At 48.9% G+C, this 24,868-nt stretch overlaps 1 protein-coding gene across 2 annotated transcripts in view; it reads right to left on the bottom strand.

Annotated features, from left to right (window-relative positions):
* Positions 1-24,868, bottom strand: part of NTN3 (netrin 3) — a 102,869-nt gene that overhangs the window by 17,932 nt on the left and 60,069 nt on the right. Inside the window, exon 6 of one of the 2 annotated variants that reach the window (XM_054042890.1) lies at positions 1,865-1,939. The exons of the other annotated variant lie outside the window; for it this stretch is intronic. Coding sequence (XP_053898865.1) covers positions 1,865-1,939 — 75 coding nt within the window. The remainder of the gene's footprint in view (positions 1-1,864; positions 1,940-24,868) is intronic. 2 annotated transcript variants of the gene reach the window in all.

Below are 24,868 nucleotides of genomic sequence, written 5' to 3' on the forward strand. Positions count from 1 at the left end.
GGGAGCTCCAGCCTAGTAAAACCCCAGGCTGTAGGCCTTGCTAGAAGACCAAAAAGGGTACTGGAGCTGCAGAGGGGCAGCCCAGAGACAGGCAAAGGCAGCAGGTCCTAACCCCTGTTGCCGATGATGAGTGGTTTACAGACTGCAGTTTGCCCCAGTGAGAAGGGGCTAGATGATGACTGGCAGTAGCCACTGAGGCAAGGTGGGTTTAGAGTTTTGGGGGGTTCCCCTGGGAGGGGAGACCCAGAGTGAGGGGGTACTGCGGTGGGCAGGACCCCTGGGCAAAGGGCACCGAGGTCTGGGAAGGACATGGGGCCAGCGGCAGGCGAGACACCGGCCTGCAGAGGGTGCTCCGGGCTGGAAAGAGCTAATTCCCGAGACGGACAGCAGGATGCGCTGTGCCGGTGAGTCTTTGCCCCGCCACAGCCGGCTAAAACAATTTTTCAACACTGAAATGACCCACATTTAGAATTCCTTTTAAGGGGGATCTACAAGCTCCCATGAGTCTATTATAGGCACGTATGGCACAGGTGGCTAGCTGGAGCCCTTCCACTGAAAGTCCTGAGAAACATAAATGGGTTAAAGTTGCAAGAAAGTCTAGCTGAATGGAAGGGCTAGTTCTGGTGAGCTCTTCTGTCTCCAAATTCCCATTCACTCCAGCCTCCTCCCCCACCCCCTGACTCAGAGCCATCTGACAGCCATTTCTATTGCTCTCCACCTTGCCAAAACCATCTTTTCAGATGGAGCCAAGGGTTCCTGTAGAAGATCAATCAAACAGCTCTCTCCAGTAAACCTCCCTCCATGCCCGAGTGTGAATGGCCCCGTGTCACAGTGATTAACAACGTGCAGTCAGCATCCGCCCAGCCTGGCCTCACAGTGGCGATTCACATCAGTTTTCTCCCAAGACCCCTCAGACAACAAGAGTACAGAGAAAATGTTCTTTGTAAGGTATCTGGCAGGCAGGGAGGGACAGAGGGGGAGAGGGCATGGAATGATTTAAAAGGTTTGCTTTAATAAATTTCATGCTGGTGGAAAGGCCAGACTGATAGCCCCAGAGACCGAAGGTCTAACTTTGCCTCCACAGCAGGTACCAGACGGGCAGTGGCAGCACTAGCTTCCAGCACTCCCTCATTGGTGCACTTCAGCACTGTAGACGGATGGCCTCAAGAAGTGAGAGGCTCATCTAGACTCCATGTGTATTCGGGGTGAATTTGGGGAAGGAAGGCTTCCCTTGAAGTGTCTGGAAAATTGGCCCCCTTCATTAAATTAAATTAACTCTGAGTAATTGTAGCCCTGACTTCCTGACTGCAGATGCAAATCAGAGAATGAAAACACCAAATTTTCAGATTCCTGCCCGCAAGTGCATATTCAAGCCATCGGACAAGACAGCCTTTAATTTTTAGCATCTCTACCAACTAGGGTGCTGATTGCTATCTCTTACAGTGAGGGTGAGGGTCAGCTGAGGAAAGACAGGGGATGTGGACACCAGTCTGCCACTGGCCGGAGACCACCATGGGCCATCAAACTACCACCAGATGGCAATGACTTTTGGTCACTGCTGACCTTGGATGCCTCTCTGTGAGCTGCTGGATCTCTGGCTAGATTGAGGCCCAATAGGAGAGGACCAGAGGGTGGGGGAAGCTTGGATGGAGTGAACACAGACTGAATTCCCCTCCCACGCCAGAAAAGTGCAACCCATGTAGGGCAGGGTGAGATGTTCTGACAGAACAGGGCGGGACAGTCTAATTCTGCTCCCATCCCAGGACTGGGCTCGCCCATCCAAGGCCTGGCTGCGGTGTCTACTGGCCCTTTTCCTCACTCTTCTTCCCTGCAAAGTTGACTTCAGGAAGGAAGAGCTGCTTACCATAATCCTTCTTGCAGTATTTTTTCATATTAATCTTGTAGTTGCCTTTGGCTGGCTTGCAGTACGAATCACAGTCTGCAGAGAAGGAACAGAGCAAACTAAGCGCTGAGTAGTTTCAAACAAACCCCATACAAGCAAAACCATAACAACCGGGGGAAGGAGAGGCTAGGGGAAGTTTGCATCTCTCACCTGCGGCACTGTATGCTGGCATTAACAATGAATCACCCACCTGGGGCAAGGACCAATAAAAGGCAATATAATTTCATACAGCAGGTTTCAGACAAACTGAATCCTCAAATGCTCTAGAGCGTTTGAGCCAGATCCTCAGTTGATGAAGCTCCTCTGACTTCAGCTGAGCTCTACCGATTTACTGCAGCTGTGGATAATAAAACTGTAGAGCTAATAATAAATAACAGCGGTGGCTGAGAGAAATCAAGAGGCACAGATTTTAAACTCTTCAGACAGGGACTGTCTTTGTATGTGTTTGCACAGCTTCTAGCATAATGGATTCTGACTGGGTCTCTTGGGATAATATTTGAGAATATTAAATAATAATAACCATAAGCAAGGGAGAAAATGTATCCTCAGCTTATATTTGAGATGGACAGTGGAGTAATAGAGGCAAGGTGTCCCATGTGGTAGGAGCAGCAAAAGAGAAGGTTCTTGCACCATCAGTAGCCAGATTGTGAGAATGAGGCTGATGCTAGCTAAATAAAGGAGCTGGGAGAGAGGCCCAGAGAGGTCAGATCTTCAGCTGATGTAAATCAGCATAGCTCCATCAAAGCCAACAAAACTACACTGAGTTACACCAGCTGAGATTCTAGCCCCATGTCCCTTAGGATGTGCTGGAGAAAGTCCCAAAGAGGGAGTTAGAACACATTGTGCCAAACTCACGTAATTCCACTGAAGTTAAGGGTGTTACTCCAGGGATGAACTTGGCCTATGTAGAATCCTTTTGACCTGTATTCTGATGCAGACAGGAAGTCAGGGGAACTGTCTATGGCATGGGATGGGATCAAGCTTCCTCGTAAGTGTGAGGAGGCAGGAGCAATGCAGTTCTGCACATGCCAGGCTCTGGAGCGCCGGGAAACAGAGGAGGGAGTTTCAGGAGTCCAAGGGAGAGGAGATGCAAAGGGAGAGGTGGTGAAATCCAGGCAGAATCATACAGGAGGAGTGCTGCAGATCTGCAAATATGGGAGATGTGGGAGGAGAAGGAGATTGGAGTCCAGGGTAACACCATGGCTATGAGTATGGAGACAACAGGAATGGCAGAGTCCAGCCATAGATAGGCACATTTGAACACGTTCCATCTCCCCACCCCACAGCACACCAACAGTGTAGGAGGCTGCTCTGCTGCAGGAGGTGTTTCCCTGAATAACCTGAACACGCTCCACCTCCCGCCTATGGGGAGCATTGTGCTTCTGGGATGTGGCCGGGGAGGTGTCCTTTGTGGACGTGCAGCATCATTCCAGGTCTTTGGCACAGCACAGGGCGTTGTGCTCCCTGATCTGGCCACATTCCATGGGGCTGGGCTCATGCTGTAGGCCAGCCTTTTTATGCCTATTGCTGGAAGCCACAGCTTTGTATGAAGAGCAGAGCAGTTCTGGAACCTTTCTCCCCAATGTCTTTGATCCCAAGGATTTCCCAAAGCAGCCCCTTCTTCATTCCTTTCTCCTGCCACCGTCCTTTGAACAGCTCAATTTGTCTCTCTCCACACATTTTGCTTAGGTTGTGCTTTTCTGAGCCCATCTTTCTTCCTCTCTTCCCCTCTTGCAGATTCTCTGTCTAGCTTGGCTACATTTCCCCTGGGACAGGGCAAGCAGTCAATGAAGTTCTCTTTGTTTGTGGGTTACCAGAGGGATCGGAGAGAAAGAAACAAAACAAAACACCAACCTCCCTGTGCCAACTTCCACAAGAAAAAAGGAAGAAAACCAGAAACACAAATGGACCCCGGATTCTGCTGCTCTCTCCCTTTCCGCCCTGCTCCCTTTTATTCTGGCCTTTGTGCTGCTGGCTCCAAATTTGTCACTGATAAAAGCCACTCAGCACGAAGCTAATTCCCCAGCAAAGGGGAGTGAGTGCTGTCCTCTACCCCAGCTTGCCCTGCCCACCTCGGCTGGGCTCACAGTGCCCAGGGGCCACCGGTCTTTTCCTGATTCGCTTTGTTCTCCTCTCCCTTTTTATTTAGGGAAGCACAGAGCCACACTTTGGCAACTTTTATGATAAAGACATTTATGCTGGGTTTTTCCATTTCTCTCCCTTCCCTTTTTGAATGAATCTAGTGTTGACAGAGGATGCTTGATTGCCCATCCTGGGGCCTGAATCCCTTTCTTTATTAACAGAACAAATACAGTATGGGCAGCAGCAGTGCAAGCTTCCTGCACATCCACCGCCACCAATGGATCTGAACCGTGACTCTAAGGCACAGCTCTAGAGAGAGAATAGAGTTCGTTCTCCACGGCCCGTTCAGTCCTCGGCTTCTCTGCTGAGTGGGCAGCCCGAGTGCCCTTGGCAATGGTGGTTTGGGATGTGGACCTTTCTCCCCTGGGAAATGTCCTGAGATGGCCAGCTCATTCCACACAGGCCATGGAGCTGCTGCCAGATGGGGCTGACTTTCTAACAGGGGTGACCTGGGACAGAACTTTATTATGTTTATGCCTTATGGGCAAAATTCACTCCTGTGCAGAGCCTATTTTCAGGGCTTTAGTGGACTTTTGAGACCTTGTGCAAGGAGTGAACTTCACATCATTTTTAACTGTTTTTGGAGAACTGCTCAGTGCTGCTTCTGATCTTGCTGATACTGACTTTACCTGTCCTGAATTATTCCAGTGGGCTGAAATCTGCTCTTGGCTAAACCAGTACAAATCCAATCCAACTCAGCCATACTGTAGATTTACATCAGTGGAAATAGGAGAGAATTTGACTGGTTGATCTTACCTGAGTTACTCTTGATTTACACCAGGGTTTGAAAGACCAGAAGAAAGCCCATAATGTCACTGCTATTTTTTTAAATAATGATAGCAAAACTAAACACAACAACATAACTTGAAGTAACAAGTCTACCTAAAAATCTGAAGGCTAAATGTGAAAGGAACAATGGGCAGATTAAAAGTACAGGAACTTCTCCATAGTAGTTTAAGAAATTCTATGGGTCAGATCCTTAATTGGCGTAAATGACTATATTTGGACTCTTTCGTGAGCTAGTTATTCAAGCTAATCAGTTGGAAAGTCTTGGCTCCTATATAGGAGTTATTTCAGGCCCAAGTGCTCCAGTCGTGATGAGCAGATTTCATCCCATCAGTTTGGTTGTGTTTATGCTAGAGCGCCTCCCCCCCCCGAAAATGGATTTTCCATTCCACAAAATCTTTGGAGAGCTTGACCTTTTTTTCATCCCAAATGAACAGGCAAAGCCAAAATTTCACAAATTTTCAAAAAACAAAATTCACATTTCCCCCCCAGCTTAACCAAAATTTTGTTTTAATTTTGAGCATTTATTATTTTTTTAAATGTTTTATTATAAAATAAAATACATTTCAAAACAACATGTCTGGAAGTTTTGACATTTTTAAAACGTTTTTCCCAAAATGAACTTTTATCAAAATTGATACAATTTTTCAAAAAAATTATTTTCATCATGATGGCATTTCTCAATGGCAATTTGTTTTGATGAAAAGTTTTCACCCAGCTCCAGTTTATAGGGCACATGTGAAATGCAGCAATTTAAGATATTGTGATTTAGCAACTGCCCCAGCTTCTCCGGTGTGTTAGGGCTGCTTTGTACCATTCTGCTTTAAAATTGGTTTATTGAATCCTGGGAAGCTCACCAGTGTAGGTATAACACACACACACACCGTCCCTCCTGCCATGGTGGTGAGCATGGCTGAGGCAAGGAGGGCAGCTCTGAGACGTTGCTGGGGGGATGCTCACATGTGGGCTAGGCTAACCTGGGTGCTCAGACCCAGGTACTGATCACCCAGGTTAACTGGGCAGTGTAGCCATAGCCTTGGTGTTCAACGTCTGTCCTTAGGCTTCAAATGCAGCATTCAAGGAACCCACAAAGTGCAGGTTTGTCCAGAAGAGGATTCAGGGTGAGTCAAGAATCCCACTGCAAGACCTCATGCCAGTCTCTGCTCTCATTCCTTGATCAGATCTGTGTCACTAATGCAGTGGGGCGCTAAGGGCCCTGTCAGGACCAGCGCCTCACTGGGCCAAGTACTGGCTGTATCTGCAGGCAGACTAACTCTCCAGGGGAGAGAATTCACAACAGTAAGTATCAGAGAGCAGCACCAGTCTGGGCAGATGGCACTGGGGCTGGTGGCAAGAGCATAGCACCGAATCACATCCAGCCACGGGACAGGAAGTTGTCCAGAAAGCTGAAAGGAGAGGAGATGCAAAAGAAGGAAGGGGCAGTGTTCGATGGCCATACATGGCCTAGTGTTAGTCTGATTACAGGGACCTGGCTAGGTTCCATCTACACTATAATCTTTATCGGTGTTGGAACAGGGTCAAGTGACAACTGTGTTGTAACCAATCCCCTAACTGGGTTGTAATTGTGGCACACATGGGGTCTACGAGAGATTGTGATGAGTGACAGTTTGCTAACACCTCTCCCTGCAGTGAGCCAGTCGATTATAGTCCTGGGGCAAAGCCCTGGTTGGGGAGAAGAGGTTCATGAGACGTGCAGAGCAGACGGGAAGAGAAGGAGAGACAGAGCAAGCCTGGCAGCTGAAAGGGCTTTGTAGAAACAGAAGTTAAAGCCAACGAGCACTGCCAGGGAGATCTGGCCTGAGAAAGAGCCATAAATCTGAGCCTTTTTTTTTTTCTGGTATAATAATAATGTTTTTAAGTGCCACAAGATGTAAACTAATCTACTTAGTTAGAAAAACACGTTTCTAGGGAATTGAGCGATTTCTCTTGAAGAAACTGGGAGGGTTTCAGAGGAAAAAGCGAAGTGCTTTAAAAAGACTAGAAATTATTATTAGTACTATTATTTGTAAAAGCTATAAAGATTTCCCAAAGATCACCCCCCCTTCACTGTGCCACCCCACCATTCCGTCCCAGTCTCCCCACACACAATGCTACTAGAAGCTCATCAGCTGAAGATTAAGCAGGAACATAACACAGAGGGCTGGGGGCAGCATAAGATGCGGCAGTGGGGGAGAGAAGTTGGCAAGTGGGAGGAATGAGAAATGATGGGGGAAGTGGGTGGGGGAGACAGTGGATAGTTTTCAAAAGTGACAGATTTTTAAAGGTATTTCAGTACGTAAAGATGCAGATAGGCACCTAATGGAATTTTCAAAAGTACTGAGGTGCCAAACTCCCTTGGAATCCCATATGACTCCTACCTGCATCTTTAGGCACCAAAATACCTTTAAGAATCCGGCTCCAAGTGTTTTAGGATCCCATCTCCCATTATCAGAAGGGACACAGACACTTGGAAGCCCAAGTCTATGGGCATTTTTGAAAATGGGACTTGGGCTGTTGAAGATTTTCCCCAGTGTCCCAAGATAGAAGGAGGAGGAGTGAGGGAACAGGAGGCTAGAGAGATGAGAGCCTCTCTGCTCTGGTGAAAACCCTGATTCAGCCACAGGCAGCCAGCATTCAGCCCTGCTGCCCTGGGGTAGCCAGTGCCCCCAAGGTGTAGGCAAGGATAAGCTGTGCTTGAAACAGAGATGGAACCTGGTTAGCTCAATGAGAGCAAACCCCGGCTTGTCCTTGCCTACAGGTAAGAGGCAGCACCGCTGCATACACACTGACTGCTGATCTCCAAGAGCTGCCTCAGGCCTATTCCCAAGTGTAACAAGGCAGGAAGAATTGGGGATGAAATGCAGACAGAGTTGAGAGATGGAACAGAGTGGGAAGGATGACTGAGGAGAGGGAGGCATGTAGCTGAGTTTGGGGGGCAGCCAGAGACCTGGTGTGACGGGTGAAAGATAAAAACAAGAGAATACACCAGACACGAAGCACACAGGTGACATCTTCACTCTCCCTGCAGCCTCCCCACTCAGTCCTGGGTTTTGAAGAAAAAAAGAAAAGAAAGAAAGAAAACTGCTCTGGATTTATGGTCCTGATTAATATAATAAAAATGTGATTATGAAAGAGCGGAAATAGTGTTTGGAATTAATAATTTAGGCTGTTTTTAACCTCTGTTTTGTGCCGAGGAACATTCCTAGAATATAAAATTAATTTCTACTGCATTTTATGTAAGAAACTTAAAAAACCCAAGAAACCCTCATTATTTATCTCCCCTCCCCTCCTCCCCCCTTCTACCACATGGCCCTGAGTCTCAGCTGCATTCAAACCATTTGATACTGTTCTGGTCATGGAATGTGGCCTTGAAGTGGGGGTACATATACTTTACCGTCCCTTTGCACTACCAGAGAGTGTAACTGAGCCGCAGTAGAAGTAAGACTCAGGCCCCATGTGGGAGGGTATAGTTGGGTGTGACTGCAGTCCAAGCTGACATACTGGAGCTAGCTTTTACCAGTGTCACTTATTTTGTTCGGGTGGGGTTGGAATAAGTGCTGTTGGCAAAGGTGCAATTTTACTAGAGCTTGTATTGTGGCAGCTTCACTTTTCCAGGCCCCAGGATTTTGCCAGTACAGCTATGTCAAGCACAAATCCCACCCCGACTGATATGACTACGTCGGCAAAAGGTTGTAGCATAGACCTGACCAGCAACATGGGCGCATAGTGCAGACAAGACAAGGAAGTGATTTTTCTCTCACGGACACTGGTGTAAATCAGGAGTGACTCCACTGAGTTAACTGGAGTTACACTGACAGGAGAGTCAGGCCCTGGGCTTATCTCTTTCTGGGATTACTCGTTGTGCTGGGCATGGTGGAGACACCGCTCCAGGACACTGTGGTGCTGAGCCTGTGAGAGGAGCAAGAGAAACAAAAGGCATGGTAGGGACGGGACAGAAGAGTAGAGGAAAGAGTGCAGGGTGCAGCAAATCTGTTCCAAAGACAAAGCAAACAAAGGCCTCAAATCAAGTGGATTTCTGGCCCCATGAGCCACGGCTGTGCTACACCCTTTATATCACTCCTGAAGGGTAACCCTATAAAAGTGTCAAGAGAAGTTGGACGGCCATCAGAGGAAATGTTTCACAAGCACCTCTCTCACTGGCCAGCTCCCAGAGCATTTTTTCCTCTTCCCAGCTCCCTTGAAACTTCCTGGACGTGGTGTCATACACGCTAAGGGGATTTGGAAAGAGGATCAGTTTAAGTCTGACTGGCTCCCCAGATATCATCCAGGTAGAACAGGAACCCACCCACCTGCCTCCCCCTATAATAACCACCCTCCCCACCAGAAAAAGAACATGTAGCTCTGAGCTTGGCATTCCCTCCAGGATGAAGAGGACGTCTGGGAGCTTGGGGACCATACACGGAGTCAACTGTTGCCAGAGCTGAAGAACAGGTGTACACAAGTGTGTGATGGGGGAGAGTTGACATTTGGGGAGGGGATGGTATGAGGGAGTCCTGGGGCGGGGGGCACAACCCCATTGCCTACCGTGTTGGTGACACTAAAACCGAAAGAACGAACCCTTCCATGTGGAAAGGGAAATCAAAGCAAAGGGACAGCAGCCAAATCCAATCCACAGCTGACGTTCCCTCTTTCTCCACTGGGTGAGGTATAAATGGGCCCAGTGCAAATCCATCTACATTCCCGGGGTACAGCACGCAGCCCGGCTCCAGTGTAGCTAAGCCACCAGCGCTGGCTGGGACAGAACTGCCAGGGGAGCTGTGGTGGAGATGAGGGTGAATGGACGGGATCCCAGCTGTGGGTGAAGGTGAATGGAAGGAATCCTGGCTGTGGGTGTGGGTGAGGGTGTGGATGAGGGTGAATGGAGGGGCTCCCGGCTGTGGCTGTGGGTGTGGGTGAAGGTAAATGGAGGGGATCCTGGCTGTGTGGGTGGCTGTGGCTGTGGGTCAGGGTGAATGGAGGGGATCCCGGCTGTGGCTGTGGGTGAATGGAGGGGATCCCAGATGTGGCTGTGGCTGTGGGTCAGGGTGAATGAAGGGGGTGAGGGTGAATGGAGGGGATCCCGGCTGTGGCTGTGGGTGAATGGAGGGGATCCCAGCTGTGGCTGTGGCTGAGGGTGAATGGACGGGATTCTGGCAGTGGCTGTGGGTGAGGGTATGTCTTTGCATGCAGAAGAGGGAATGCTGTTTACATGGCGTGCTCCCTGCTAGATCCCAACCACTCATGGACCCAGGTCTGGTGGCTAGTAGGGGATATGGGGCCAGCTGGTCTCTAGTGGATACTTCCCCCTAATGCATAGGGCTCTGCAGTGTAAGTCACTGCAGACAGCCTAAAAGGTGTAAACAGCCCCTGCCCCAGTCATGAGGGATGCTTTTGGTAGCAAAACTCTTGCAGGACCCATGTTGACCAGCGGAGGAAGGCAGCCAGGCCACAGGATAGAAACAAGAGGTCCTCGCAAGACTGTCCCATGGATTCCCTGAACCTTCGACCTCATCCATGGGAGCAAATGCCTTCACATCCAAGGAAACTCCAAGACGCACTGCTCTGCATGGGAAGCAGCAGCATAGGGCAGAAATTGCCCGACTGTTAATAATAAATAACTTATGATATTCACATAGAACCATCCATCTCGGGGCACATGACTTACGAGGAGAGGCTGAGGGAACTGGCGTTATTTAGTCTGCAGAAGAGAAGAGTGAGGGGGATTTGATAGCAGCCTTCAACTACCTGAAGGGGGGTTCCAAAGAGGATGGAGCTAGGCTGTTCTCACTGATGGCAGATGACAGAACAAGGAGCAATGGTCTCAAGTTGCCATGGGGGAGATTTAGATTGGATATTAGGAAACACTATTTCACTAGGAGGGTGGTGAAGCACTGGAATGGGTTACCTAGGGAGGTGGTAGAATCTCCATCCTTAGAGGTTTTTAAGGCCCGGCTTGACAAAGCCCTGGCTCGGATGATTTAGTTGGTGTTGGTCCTGCTTTGAGGAGGGGAATGGACTAGATGACCTCCTGAGGTATCTTCCAACCCTAATATTCTATGATTCTATAGCACAACACTTAGCGACTTCCTTTGCTGAGACATGTGCTTCATCAGCCTTGTATTATGGCATAGCACCTGGGTACTTTGCACATTAACACACTACTGGATCCACTCTCCCACAGGACAGCACCCAGCTGCCACTGGCAATAAGACATGCCATGCACTGAATTATAGCATGGCCTGCAGGAAACCTCCAGCACTAAGACCTGACCGCACTACAGCACTCCAGAAGCTCTAGCACTAAGACACTTGGATCACTTCCGTTATATGTCAGGCCCTGGAATTCCCACCACTGAGACAGAGCCGCAGCCCCTTGGAGGCCCGAGCCCCAGGACACAGTTGGATACTTGCCACTATCTTACAAGTACCACAGCTGGACACATCACTCACCACTGCAAATCTCCAGAATCCTGTGCCAAAATCCTGTGCCTTTGATATGGGGATAAGCTCTCATTGGGTTCTGCCTAAAGCTTCTGCCTGTTCTGTTTGCATAAGAGTGAGTTTTTTCTTTACAAGTCCATGAAAATGAGAGACTCCCAGTGCTGGGGAGAACCAGGCACAGGGCAGGCAGATCATGTGCCATTGCCGGGGCTGGTAAAAGCTGGGCAGCGGTGCCACAAGTGCACTGGCAGGTTGCGGATGTCCCAAGCAGCTGTGGAGTCAGAGTTGATGCCAGTGGAGACCGGGGAGTGCTTTGCACCCACTCACCCACCCAACAGTGTGGAGTTTTCTTACATGTCCTAGAATTTAAGGCCAGAAGGGGCTCATGGAGTCTGACCTCCCACAAAGCCAGGCCACTAAACCAAATCACTGCTGCAGTACATCCAATAACCTGGATTTGACTAAAGTATTCCAGTCTCTGGAAACTAAACTATCTTGTGCCACGGGCAGAGATCAGGAGGGACTGAGGTGCCACCATTGCCCAAGGCCCCTATATGGCAGGGAATACATTTTGTGAGATATCCCCAGATGATCGTACCACTAGACCACTAACACTCGCTGTGACACTCTGTACCTCGGGGAGACACCCTACACCACCATGTTCATCCTTATAAAATGAATGTGTGGTATCCAATGCAAAGTTTGTCATGTTGGGTGTCTTCAGAAGGCTCATGATGCCCTGAACATTGTTGTTACTGTAATGGTATAGTAATTGTTACAGTAATGTTATAGTAAGGTTATAGGTTATAATTTAATGTATGTAGTTATGATAGGGTTACCATATGTCCTCTTTTTCCCGGACATGTCCGGCTTTTCGGCACTCAAACCCCCGTCCGGGGGGAACTGCCAAAAAGCCGAACATGTCCGGGAAAATGGCGGCTCTGCTCCTCCCCTGACTCTTCGGCTCTGTTTAAGAGCCGAGCTGCCCGAGTGCTATGGGCTTCAGGCACCCCCCTTGCCTCCGGACCCCAGCCGCCGGCTGGGCACTTTCCCTCCCGGGCTCTGGCGGCGCAGGGTCCGGAGGCATGGGGGCTGCCCGAAGCCGGAGCGCTCGGGCAGCTCGGCTCCCAAACAGAGCCGAAGAGTCAGGGGAGGAGCAGAGCCTCCAGTGCTACGGGCTTTGGGCAGCCCCCATACCTCCGGACCCTGCGCCGCCGGAGCCCAGGAGGGGAAGTGCCCGGCCGGGGGCGCAGGGTCCGGAGGCATGGGGGCTGCCCGAAGCCGGTAGCGCTGGGGCAGCTCGACTCTTAAACAGAGCCGCAGAGTCGGGGAGGAGCAGAGCCGCCGCGGCTGGAGGCTCTGCTCCTCTTCAGCTCTGTTTAAGAGCCGGGCTGCCCGAGCGCTATAGGCTTCGGGCAGCCCCCGTGCCTCCGGACCCTGCGCCGCCGGAGCCCGGGAAGGGAAGTGCCCGGCTGGGGGTGCAGGGTCCGGAGGCAAGGGGGCTGCCCGAAGCCCAAGCGCTACTGGCTTCACAGTTTGCCGAGCAGCCTCCAGACCCTGTGCCCCCGGCTGGACGCTTCCCCTCCCGGGCTCCAGCTGCGCTGGGGAAGTGCCAGCCGGGGGTGCAGGGTCTAGGGGCTGCCCGGCAAACCATGAAGCCGGTAGCGCTCGGGCAGCCCTTTCCGCGTGGCTGGGAGTGGGAGGGAGGAGGGGGTGGAGTTAGGGCGGGGAAGGGGTGGAGTTGGGGCGGGGCTGGGGTGGGGAAATGGGCGGGGCCAGGGCCCGTGGAGGGTCCTCTTTTTTTATTTATTAGATATGGTAACCCTAAGTTATGAGGCTGAAAATGTATCCTCATGGTTTAAAATAAGTCCAGGCAAAAACTCTCCAAGAGCAGAGAGGCAGTTCACACCTCATCAAGGCAGGTATGGGACAAACCCAGCCCAGCCTCACAAGAACAAAGGATGCTGGCCTAGGCAGCAACAAAAGAATCTGTTGGACTCTCGAGTGAGTCACCCCCCTTCCTTTGGTCAGTTTGGAACTGAGATGAGGTAATGCTCACCTGACTATGAAGGAGGTATGCAAAGCCAAGGGGGAAGAAAGAACATGATAAAAGGGAGAGACGTTTGCCATGCTCTCTCTCTCTCTCTTCCACCTACATCTCCAGAAACCACACCAAGCGACTGAAGCACTGATCAAAGGGGAGAGCCTGGCTGAACCGCAACCAGCCAGCCTTTGGTGAGAAGCATCTAAGTTTGGTAAAGGCATTGAAAATGTTAAGATCAGCTTAGAATGCGTTTTGCTTTTATGTCATTTGACCAAATCTGACTTGTTACGCTTTGACTTATAATCACTTAAAATCTATCTTCATAGTTAATAAATGTGTTTATTCTACCTGAAGCAGTGCGTTTGGTTTGAAGTGTGTCAGAGACTCCCCTTGGGATAACAAGCCTGGTACATATCAATTTCTTTGTTAAATTGACAAACTCATATAAGCTTGCAGCGTCCAGTGGGCATAACTGGGCACTGCAAGATGGAGGTTCCTAGGGTTGTGTCTGGGACCAGAGATATTGGTTAGTGTCATTCGGTTACACAATCCAAAGAGCAGCTTACATGCCAGAGGCTGCGCATGAACAGCCCAGGAGTGGGGGTTCTCACTGCAGAGCAGGGTAAGGCTGGCTCCCAGAGTCAAGGATTGGAGTAACCTAGCAGATCACCGGTCCAGACAACACCAGAGGGGAACATCACACTCGCCCACCCCCAAATCCTGCCACCACTTCCCCTGGGGCCTGGCCATAGTGCTTGGTAAAGGAGGCCATGTGTGGTGAAGGCATGAGAACAGGGTGAGAGCTGGAAAGTCACACATTCTAATTCTGGCCATGCCACTCACTTCATGTGAGATCCTGGGCCACCTGACTTCACTTTCTGTGCTTCAGTTTCCGTCTCTGTACAGCAGGGATAACAAGAGCAGCCTACCTTGCAGGCATGCTGTGATGGTGAGTCACTGACTACAGTGTTTTGAGGCCACTGAGCCAGACTCTGCTTTCACTGCACTCATGTACATATGGAGAGATGTCACTGAAATGACTGCAGATGGAGGCTGGAGTGACTGAAAAGAATCTGGCCCGCACAGCGCTATGTAAGTGCTAAGTGGTATTGTGAAGGAATCCCTGCAATGGAAATGAGGTACTCGACTCTGCTTAGGTTTCTCTAACACTCCCACTGAATGGTTAATTTCTCCCCTATGGGAAGAACGAGTCGGGTGGAGCTCTTTAACTTTCAGTCGGGCTGTTAGTCTGGGGCGCTCACCTGTATCACAACAAAAAGCTTTACTGAAACACAAGGGGAAAATCAGATTAAAAACAGATGTCAATAAACTGCCTTTCCTCTTTCCTCCCCCCCTCCCCGACACATTCCCCAGGTCAGCTTCTCTAATCCCCTTTCGCTTCTTCCAAAGCGCATACCTCCTCCCGTCCCTCCTCCATCGCCCCGAAACTTCTTTTTCCACTTAACCAAGTCTCCATAGCTCAGCTTGGAACTTTCAACACCACCAGGAATGATCTGAATGCATCATGCTTAGCAGGGGGACCCAGTTCTGTGGCACACGTCCAGGTGGGCACTGAAAGGAAATAGCTGCCATTTGTGTGAGTGTGGACAGGACAGAGCAAGAGTGCAGGGGTATGTGCGTGATAGAGATTATAGATGAGTTTGTGTGCATGTGAGACAGAGACAGAGTGAATGTATGTGAGTGTGTATTGGGTGTGTCTGTATACGTTCTGTGTGTATGAGACTGTATGGCTACATTGTGTGTGCGCGTTCACGCGCATATGTATTGTGGACCTTAGACTAGAGTAATTCCACTCATGTCAGTGCATTGACCCTGGATGTACACCAGGGTAAATGAGAGAAGAAACAGGCTCTGTGTATGGGAAAATGTATGGGTGTGTATGAGGGTACAGCATGCATGTACTCTATGTGTGAGTGACAGAGAAAGAGAGGCCATTAGCCAGACAGACAGAATTTTTGTGTCTGTGTATTGTATGTATTTCTGTGAGTGACAGTAGTATGGGAATACGAAGGAGTGCATGAGACAATGAGTGAGTATACAGGAGACAGATGGAGAGAGAAAGAGTGTGAAAGATAGAGAGAGATAGTGTGTGTCTGTGTCTGTGTGAAAGAGAGCGAGAAAGGGGACCAAACCCAGCCCTGGCACAACTGGGTGTTATTCCCATTAACTTGGAGGGCAGTTGCACAAGCTGCATTTGGCCGTGTGCATGTGTGAGTGTGCGAGTGAGTTTGCACATCTGGTTTACTTCTCCCTGCTTTAAAAAAAAGACGGCATATTTTGTTTTAAGAGAGATGTAACTTAATTAGGTGTTACGGCTGCAAATCTTTTACTGCTGACTTTGAATTCCTTTAAAGACCTACGACACACTCTGCCAGTTTTTCCCAATTCTAACGGGGAACAAGCACTGAGCAGAAATTTTTAAAAAATAATAATAATAAAAAGAGGGCCCAGAACATTTTGTTCCAGAGCTAGCCTGACACTTAGGTGGAATTGGGGCTCTGGAGCGGAAGCCTGGGTTGTTAGAGAAATTTGGGGACTAGGAAACGCCAGCTGGGCAAATGGAGATCTTAGAGAAAAGCCAGGGCTCAGCCAGGGACGTGAGTGGGGGAGAAAAGGGAGGGGAGCCAAACACCTGAAAAGCAGGAGGCTTGAAACAATGAAACACTGTTAGCAGACGCCTCAAAGAATGTGACACACCTGCTGTGAACTCTGCAAGTCTTTGGAGATGAAATGAACGGGGGAGGGAGGGTGCGTGTGGGGTATTTGCGGATTCACCAATGTTGTGTGTAAGTCATCACTGCTCTGAGGTGGGGTGAGTGGTTGTGGGGTCCCTGCACATGCCCCCGTGGGTTTTATTGTAGTGGGATGCTGGCCCCAAGCAGTGGGTCTGCGGTTTGAAAGTAAATGAATGAGGAGCCTTGGGTGAATGGCTGCACAAGGGAAACACTGTGGGTTTGCTGGCACTGGCTCAGGGAGAGGGCAAAGGGGCATTTGACAGGGATCAGAAGAACCAGTGGAAAAGTGGTAAAAATGAGTGATGAATCAGGCCACCAAGGGCCTGCCAAAGTGCTCAGCTACATGAGTGTTTGCAAGGTGAACCCATACAATAGGGGAAAAAACAAGGAGTCCTTGTGGCACCTTAGAGACTAACAAATTTTATTTGGGCATAAGCTTTTGTGAGCTAGAACCCACTTCATCAGATTTATGAAGTAAAAAATACAGGAGCAGGTATAAATACATGAAAGGATGGGGGTGCTTTACCAAGTGTTAGGTCAGTCTAACAAGATAAATCAATTAACAGCAGGATACCAAGGGAGGAAAAATAACTTTTGAAGAGGTAGGAGAGAGGCCCATTACAGTTGACAAGAAGGTGTGCGTAACAGAGCCAGAAGTGTACCAAGAAGTCACCTATTACAAGACTGGCCCAACAAAGAAAGTAACAGAACACCACTAGCCATCACCTACAGCCACCAACTAAAACCTCTCCAGCGCATCATCAAGGATCTACAACCTATCCTGAAGGACGATCCCTCACTCTCACAGACCTTGAGAGACAGGCCAGTCCTCACTTACAGACAGCCCCCCAACCTGAAGCAAATACTCCCCAGCAACTACACACTACACAACAAAAACACTAACCCAGGAACCAAACCCTGCTACAAACCCCAGTGCCAACTCTGTCCACATATCTATTCAAGGGACACCAACATAGGACCTAACCACATCAGCCACGCCATCAGGGGCTCATTCACCTGCACATCTAGCAATGTGATACATGCCATCATGTGCCAGCAATGCCCCTCTACCATGTACATTGGCCAAATCGGACAGTCTCTACACAAAAGAATAAATGGACACAAATCTGACATCAGGAATCATAACATTCAAAAACCAGTAGGAGAACACTTCAATCTCTCTGGTCACTCAATAACAGACCTCAAAGTGGCAATTCTTCAACAAAAAAACTTCAAAACCAGACTCCAACGTGAAGCTGCAGAACTGGAATTAATTTGCAACCTGGATACCATCAGATTAGGCCTGAATAAAGACTAGGAGTGGTTGGGTCATTACAAAACCTAAACTTAATTTCCCCAATACTAATTTCTCCCTACTGTTACTCACACCTTCTTGTCAACTGTAATGGGCCTCTCTCTTACCTCTTCAAAAGTTATTTTTCCTCCCTTGGTATCCTGCTGTTAATTGATTTATCTCGTTAGTCTGATCTAACACTTGGTAAAGCATCCCCATCCTTTCATGTATTTATACCTGCTCCTGTATTTTTTACTTCATACAGCTGATGAAGTGGGTTCTAGCCCATGAAAGCTTATGCCCAAATACATTTGTTAGTCTCTAAGGTGCCACAAGGACTCCTTGTTTTTTTTGCTGATACAGACTAACACGGCTACCACTGAAACCTTTCACCATACAATGGGGGCAGAGTTGGGCCTGTGGGGCATGGAAGGGGGGAGACGTGGCAGAGAGGTAACAGGAAAAGTAACAGGAAGGTGTAAGATAAAGGAGGGGTACGTTGCCCACCCATTGAATGCACATGGGTGTCAGATACTCTGCTCTACCACTTTCAGTCACTGACACCTGCTGTCTGACTGATTTCAACCTTATTCTCCTCCCACAGAGACTGGCTCTGGACCTGTCCCTCCTCTCACCTACACCCTGTTAAACCAGGGAACCTCCACTGACTTCAGTGGTACTACGGCTTATTTACATCAGTGTAATTGAGGGAAGAATTACCCTTCCCCCCACCCCCGCATCACCTGTATACCTTGCATCATTGTGCCTGCGATGTCATGGCAGCTGCTCCCATGGACGGCAGGCGTTTACAGAGTCCAAGGCCAGACGGGACCATTGTGATCAGCTAGGCTGACTTCCTGTATCACGCAGACCAGAGACCTGCCCCAAACAATTCCTGGAGCAGAGCTTTTAGTAAAACGACCAGTCTCGATTTACAAATTGCCATTGATGGAGGCTCCTCCATGATCCTCAATAAGTCATACCCATAGTCAATTACTCTCACCATTAAAAATTTTCACCTTATTCCCAGTCTGAATTTGTCTAGTTTCAAATTCCACCCATTGGATCTTGTTAGACCTTTGTCTGCTAGACTGATTAGCAAGTGTTTGATCCCCACATAGGCACTTACAGCCTGGAATCTCATCCCCCCTTAACCTTCTCTTTGTTAGGCTAAATCAATCAAGCTCCTTAAGAGACTGGGATGAATATGGCCCAATGAGTGTTTTGATTTCAGTCCTAGTAGAGATCATAAAATCACTGCTGGGTTCAGCATGAATGTCAGCCTCCACTTGAGCTCGGGGGTGGGGCATGGCGAGGGCCAAGTCTGCCCAACACCTGCCCAGCTCTCAGCCGTGGCACGGTCTGTCCCTTTTCACCAGGGCAAAATTCTCCCAATAACAACAGCAATAAAAATCAGAGACAGGCTTAGATTCGAGTCTGTATTTCCCACCACCAGGAAGGGATGAAGTAATGGAAGGCAACAGGAAGAGGCTTTGCCAGATTGCCAAAGGAACAGGACCAACTGGTAGGGTTGCCAGGTGTCCAGTTTTTGACCAGAATGCCTGGTTGAAAAGGGACCCTGGCGGCTCTGATCAGCACCGCCAACCGAGCTGTTAAAAGTCCAGTTGGCGGTGCTACGGGGCTAAGGCCTGTCCTGGCATTGCGCTGCGCCCTGGAAGCAGCCAGCAGGTCCAGCTCCTAGGTGGGGGGGCCATGGGGCTCCACATGCTGCCCCCGCTTTGAGCACCGGCTCTGCACTCCCATTGGCCGGGAACCGCAGCCAATGGGAGCTGGAGGGGGGGGGGGACGACAGTGCCTGCAGGCAAGAGCACACCTCGTCGAGCCTCCTGCCGCTCCCCCCCCGCCGGCCCGCCCAGGAGCCAGACCTGCTGGCCACTTCTGGAGAACAGCATGGAGCCAGGACAGACAGGGATCCTGCCTTAGTCCTGCTGTGCCACTGACTGGGAGCCGCCAAAGGTAAGCCCAAGCTCCAACCCCGAGCCCCAACTCCATGCCCCAGCCTTGAGCCCCTCCAAACCTGGAGCCCCCTCCTGAATCCCAAACCCCTCGTCCCTGGCCCCACGCCAGAGCCTGTACCCCCAGCCCAGAGCCCATACCCCCATCTTGCACCCTAACCCCCTGCCCCAGCCCTGATCCCCCTCCAGCCCTCTGAACCCCTCAATCCCAGCCCAGAGCACCCTCCTGCACCCCAAGCCCCTCATCCCCAGGCCCACCCCAGAGCCCATACCCCTTCCTGCACCCCAACCTCCTGCGTCAACACACAGCCCCCTCCCACACTCCAAATCCCTCGGCCCACCCCCCAGTCTGGAGCCCCCTCCTGTCCCGAAACCCCTCATCCCCAGCCCCACCCCAGAGCCCACTCCCCAAGCTGGAGCTCTCACCCCTCCCACACCCCAACTCCATGCCCCAGCCCAGTGAAAGTGAGTGAGGGTGGCGGAGAACGAGCCATCGATGGAGGGGGCATGTAGTGAGTGGGGGGTGAGGCCTCAGCGAAGTGGTGGGGCCTCAGTGAAGGGGTGGGGCTAGGAATCAGGCTCCCCAGTGACCCGGTCTGCCAGTCTGGTCCTCTAGCTTCTGTACCTGCCTCCCCCTCTCCCTTCTTTCAGCAGCTGTTGGGAGGATCCAGGATTGACAACCTGCACAAGAGTTCCCTCTGAGGCCCAGCCTCGGAAAGAGAAGCCTGAGGTGGACACAGCATGCCAGCCTGGAGGGGTTGCAAAGAGGAGGACAGCCCCAAGGGGATGGATGGATATAGACTTGAGAGACAATGCCACTGGGGGAAGAGGAACTTGAGCAGAGCAGGGCAGGACAAGAATGGCACTGGATTTTTACTTATTTCATCAAAGCTGCATTGCAGTGAAAATTTTCTGACCACCTATGAACCTGAACTGGATTTCTGTGCCCTCCTGGAATGGCCCATAGGCACAGCTCCAGGGAGAAGCAGACCCCAAACCCAATTCCTGGGCTGTCCTGTACTCTAGCTCCACCAGATGTTATGGCCTTGATGTAGCTGGGTTCTCTGGTCTGTTACATAGGAGGTCAGACAACATGATCATAATGATCCCTTTTTCTGGTTTTAAAATTCTGTGTATCTAAGAGAAAGAGGGACCTGAACTGGATTTCTGTGCCCTCCTGGAATGGATTCTGCACTGACAATACTTGAGTTAGAAGCCAAAAATCTTTTAAAAATAACCCCTTAGATAAAACTACAAGCAGCTTAACACAGGGCCGCTCCACTAAAGCAAAATAAACACTAAGGTCTCCATCAAGTGTGATTTATTTTTATTCTGCTGAAAATATTAGGATTTATTTCTAAGACCATCCTATTTGTAAAGCACTGTGGTTGGGCGGGGTACATTGATTAACTCCTTTCAAAGTGCACTCAAGTCTTGGGATCAACACTTACAAAAAAAAACATTTGTTTCCTTTCCAAAGTGTCCATTCTTTGATGTTCCTGATTAGGACTTCTAATGGCCAAAAGCAAAATCTTCTATTTCCAAGAGACCTGGGAAGTTGTCTTGAATTTATTCCCCACAATCTTTCCTGCCCAACAATGAAGACCAAAGAAATTATTTCGGATTCCCCACCTTCTTCTCACCAGTGGTAGGAATGAAAAATGGAGCCCCTGAATGGCAGAGTGGACTGCATCGGGGCTCATCTTGTGGTACCAGGCTCAGCATCTCAAGCAGGAGTTGCTAGGTAACAGTGGATATGTTGGTCACAGTTCTACCAATCCTCACTATTCCAGCAGGAGGGACTGTAAGGATTGGACAAAGGACTCCTGCTGGGGGATCTCACAGCTCCCTATCCCATTTCAGACTGGAGGGAATGGGGCAGGGGTGCTGCTTTGTGGAACTCCAATCCTAGTGCCCCCACTTGAAAGCACTGTCAGGAATGATGTGTAGAAGAGCTGTGGGGGTGGGTGGCTGTCAGAGTCCCAGTCTCCTCCAGCAGGAGGTTCTTTAGGGAACAATGTAGGAGCACAGAGTATGTTGGTCTATTGTCAGCCTCCCCAGCCAGGAAACACTGTTGAGAATTCATCACAGCCCTTATTACACTGGTCTACAATTTTTGAGAAGTCGTCTGCTTCAGAGATAAAATGTGCTATTTATTATGTATTTTGATGTGCTGAATTCAAATATGACAATTAAAACAACTGATTGGCTACTGTTTCTAAGATATTTAAGTTTTTACATTTTATGTCTATGTATATTGTGTAGATAGTAGAGTTTTAATCATAAATTGTAAGGTCTTTTCATGTGTTTATGGTTGCTTTACATGATAATATTTCACCTGTCCTGTTTATGTAACACTTTAAAAATCAGCAAAAGGGTTATATAAATAAAATTTATTATGAAACAAAAGGCAAAAAACTATTATGTACATAATTTAGCCTATTCAGTGTCTACTCGGTGCTTCTTGGCTTGTCTCTTGTATTCATTAAATGGAGCATCTCTTGTCACTGTCCAGCAATAGTCTGCAAGCATTGATGGGCTCCATTTGCCCTGATAGTGTTTCTCCATTGTTGCAATGTCCTGGTGAAATCGCTCGCTGTGCATGTCGCTCACTGCTCCGCAGTTTGGTGGAAAAAAATCTAGATGAGAGTGCAAAAAATGTATCTTTAGTGACATGTTGCAACCAAGGCTTTTGTATGCCTTGAGGAGATTTTCCACCAACACCCTGTAGTTGTCTGCCTTGTTGTTTCCGAGAAAATTTATTGCCACTAACTGGAAGGCTTTCCATGCCGTCTTTTCCTTGCCACGCAGTGCATGGTCAAATGCATCATCTCGAAGAAGTTCACAAAGCTGAGGACCAACAAAGACACCTTCCTTTATCTTAGCTTCACTTAACCTTGGAGATTTTCCACGGAGGTACTTGAAAGCTGCTTGTGTTTTGTCAATGGCCTTGACAAAGTTCTTCATCAGACCCAGCTTGATGTGTAAGGGTGGTAACAAAATCTTCCTTGATTCAACAAGTGGTGGATGCTGAACACTTTACCTCCCAGGCTCCAATGACTGTCGGAGTGGCCAATCTTTCCTGATGTAGTGGGAATCTCTTGCACGACTATCCCATTCACAGAGAAAACAGCAGTACTTTGTGTATCCAGTCTGCAGACCAAGCAAGAGAGCAACAACCTTCAAATCACCACAAAGCTGCCACTGATGTTGGTCATAGTATATGCACCTCAAAAGTTGTTTCATGTTGTCATAGGTTTCCTTTGTATGGACTGCATGACCAACTGGAATTGATGGCAAAACATTGCCATTATGCAGTAAAACAGCTTTAAGACTCGTCTTCGATGAATCAATGAACAGTCTCCATTCATCTGGATCGTGAACGATGTTGAGGGCTGCCATCACACCATCGATGTTGTTGCAGGCTACAAGATCACCTTCCATGAAGAAGAATGGGACAAGATCCTTTTGACGGTCACGGAACATGGAAACCCTAACATCACCTGCCAGGAGATTCCACTGCTGTAGTCTGGAGCCCAACAGCTCTGCCTTACTCTTGGGTAGTTCCAAATCCCTGACCAGGTCATTCAGTTCACCTTGTGTTATGAGGTGTGGTTCAGAGGAGGAGGATGGGAGAAAATGTGGGTCCTGTGACATTGATGGTTCAGGACCAGAAGTTTCATCCTCTTCCTCTTCCTCGTCTGACTCAAGTGAGAATGATTCTGGTGCACCAGAATCCGGCAGTTCTTCTCCGTGGGGTACTGGGCGTATAGCTGATGGAATGTTTGGATAATGCACAATCCACTTTTTCTTCTTTGACACACCTTTCCCAACTGGAGGCACCATGCAGAAGTAACAATTGCTGGTATGATCTGTTGGCTCTCTCCAAATCATTGGCACTTCAAAAGGCATAGATTTCCTTTTCCTGTTCAACCACTGGCAAAGATTTGTTGCACAAGTGTTGCAGCATATGTGTGGGGCCCACCTCTTGTCCTGATCTCCAATTTTGCAGCCAAAATAAAGGTGATAGGCTTTCTTAACCATAGTGATCATACTGCACTTTTGTGATGCAAAAGTCACTTCACCACAAACATAGCAGAAGTTATCTGCACTGTTCACACAAGTACAAGGCATCTCTGCTCACTTTGGCTAAACAGAAATGTGTCCCTTTGCAAAATCAAACACTGACAAATAAGAGAGCACAACACTGTATAATTTCTAGAGCTGATATAGGGCAATTTGGTCAGCAGAGTGATGTAAGCTTCGCTATGATTGCATCATCCATGACTTCTAGGAATAACATGATTCAATTCATATCATGTATGATGCAATACCAGCTTCAGATTGCATCATTCATTGTTTTGCCTAAAAAGCAAGTACTGTCCAAACCCAGTCATAGATTTATTCATAGATCCAGTCAAAGATGTATTTTAGTCATTTCTGGTTTAAATTGAGATCCCTTTCCTTTATAACTCACTTATCCTCCACCATTCCCAAGTCAAGGGTCGTATATACTGACCCAATAGCATATCTTGAAAACTAGAGCCAATCAACAATTTTAAGCATCATTTTCATTCTCAGTGACCCAGAATTAGTAAAGTTTGACTACATTTATTTCAGAAGCATTTTGGCTGTAGAGCAGTGTTATTTGTCCAGTTATACTGCACAAGTCACTTGACTTACAGAGAACTGTCCCTATGCCATGCTTGTGTATGAAGTGTATTTTATAGACACTATAGGCTAGGCTACAAAAATATAAATGTCACTCCAGTTTGACATTATGTTGATATACTCTGAGCCAGCTCTTCATCTGCAGCTCCATTGGAGACAGTGGGTCAAAGCCCCAGCTATCGGCGTAGCTCCATTACAGTCAACGGAGCCAGGCCAGTTCACACCAGCTGGGAGTCTGGCCCGGGGAGGTATCTTCACTAGTCCATAAAACATGCAGCCAACTCCAGCTCACACTGAAGTGACTTTCCTTGGAAAAATAAAGCAACCAACACAGTCAATCTCTGAATATTTAAAAAAAAAGTGGGCCAGGTGGGGGCCCCACAGATCTATGGGACTCAGAAAATGCCCCAAAACACTGACAGTCTGTTGTTGAAGGGTCCTCCCTTGAGCCAGGCTGGGAGAAGGACTTGCAAATACTCCCTCTGAATGAGCCCATGTCAGAGGGAGACGTGCAACAACTTTCCAACAGAACTCCTAGCACTAAAAAGCGACTTCACAGATGTGCTGGGGTGTGGGGGGCAGAGATTACTAACTCCACAAAGGGCTGGGGGAGATCTGCTGTAGGGGGATCACTGTGTGCCCAGTTTGGGTAAGGCAGGAGGGGTTGAGGAGGCTGGGAGAGATCACTAAGGATCCCCTTTGTTCTACACCTCCAGACTTCATGTTGTTGAGCTACATCCTCCATATGTACTTGGGGGCCATAGGAGCTCATTCACACTAGGAAAGCAGAAGTGGCATGAGACAACCTGGCATCTTGACAACATGGAGGTGCTATGATGCAGAAAGCCCATGCTAC

Source organism: Malaclemys terrapin, chromosome 10 (assembly GCF_027887155.1).
Source record: "Malaclemys terrapin pileata isolate rMalTer1 chromosome 10, rMalTer1.hap1, whole genome shotgun sequence".
NCBI lineage: Eukaryota > Metazoa > Chordata > Testudines > Emydidae > Malaclemys > Malaclemys terrapin.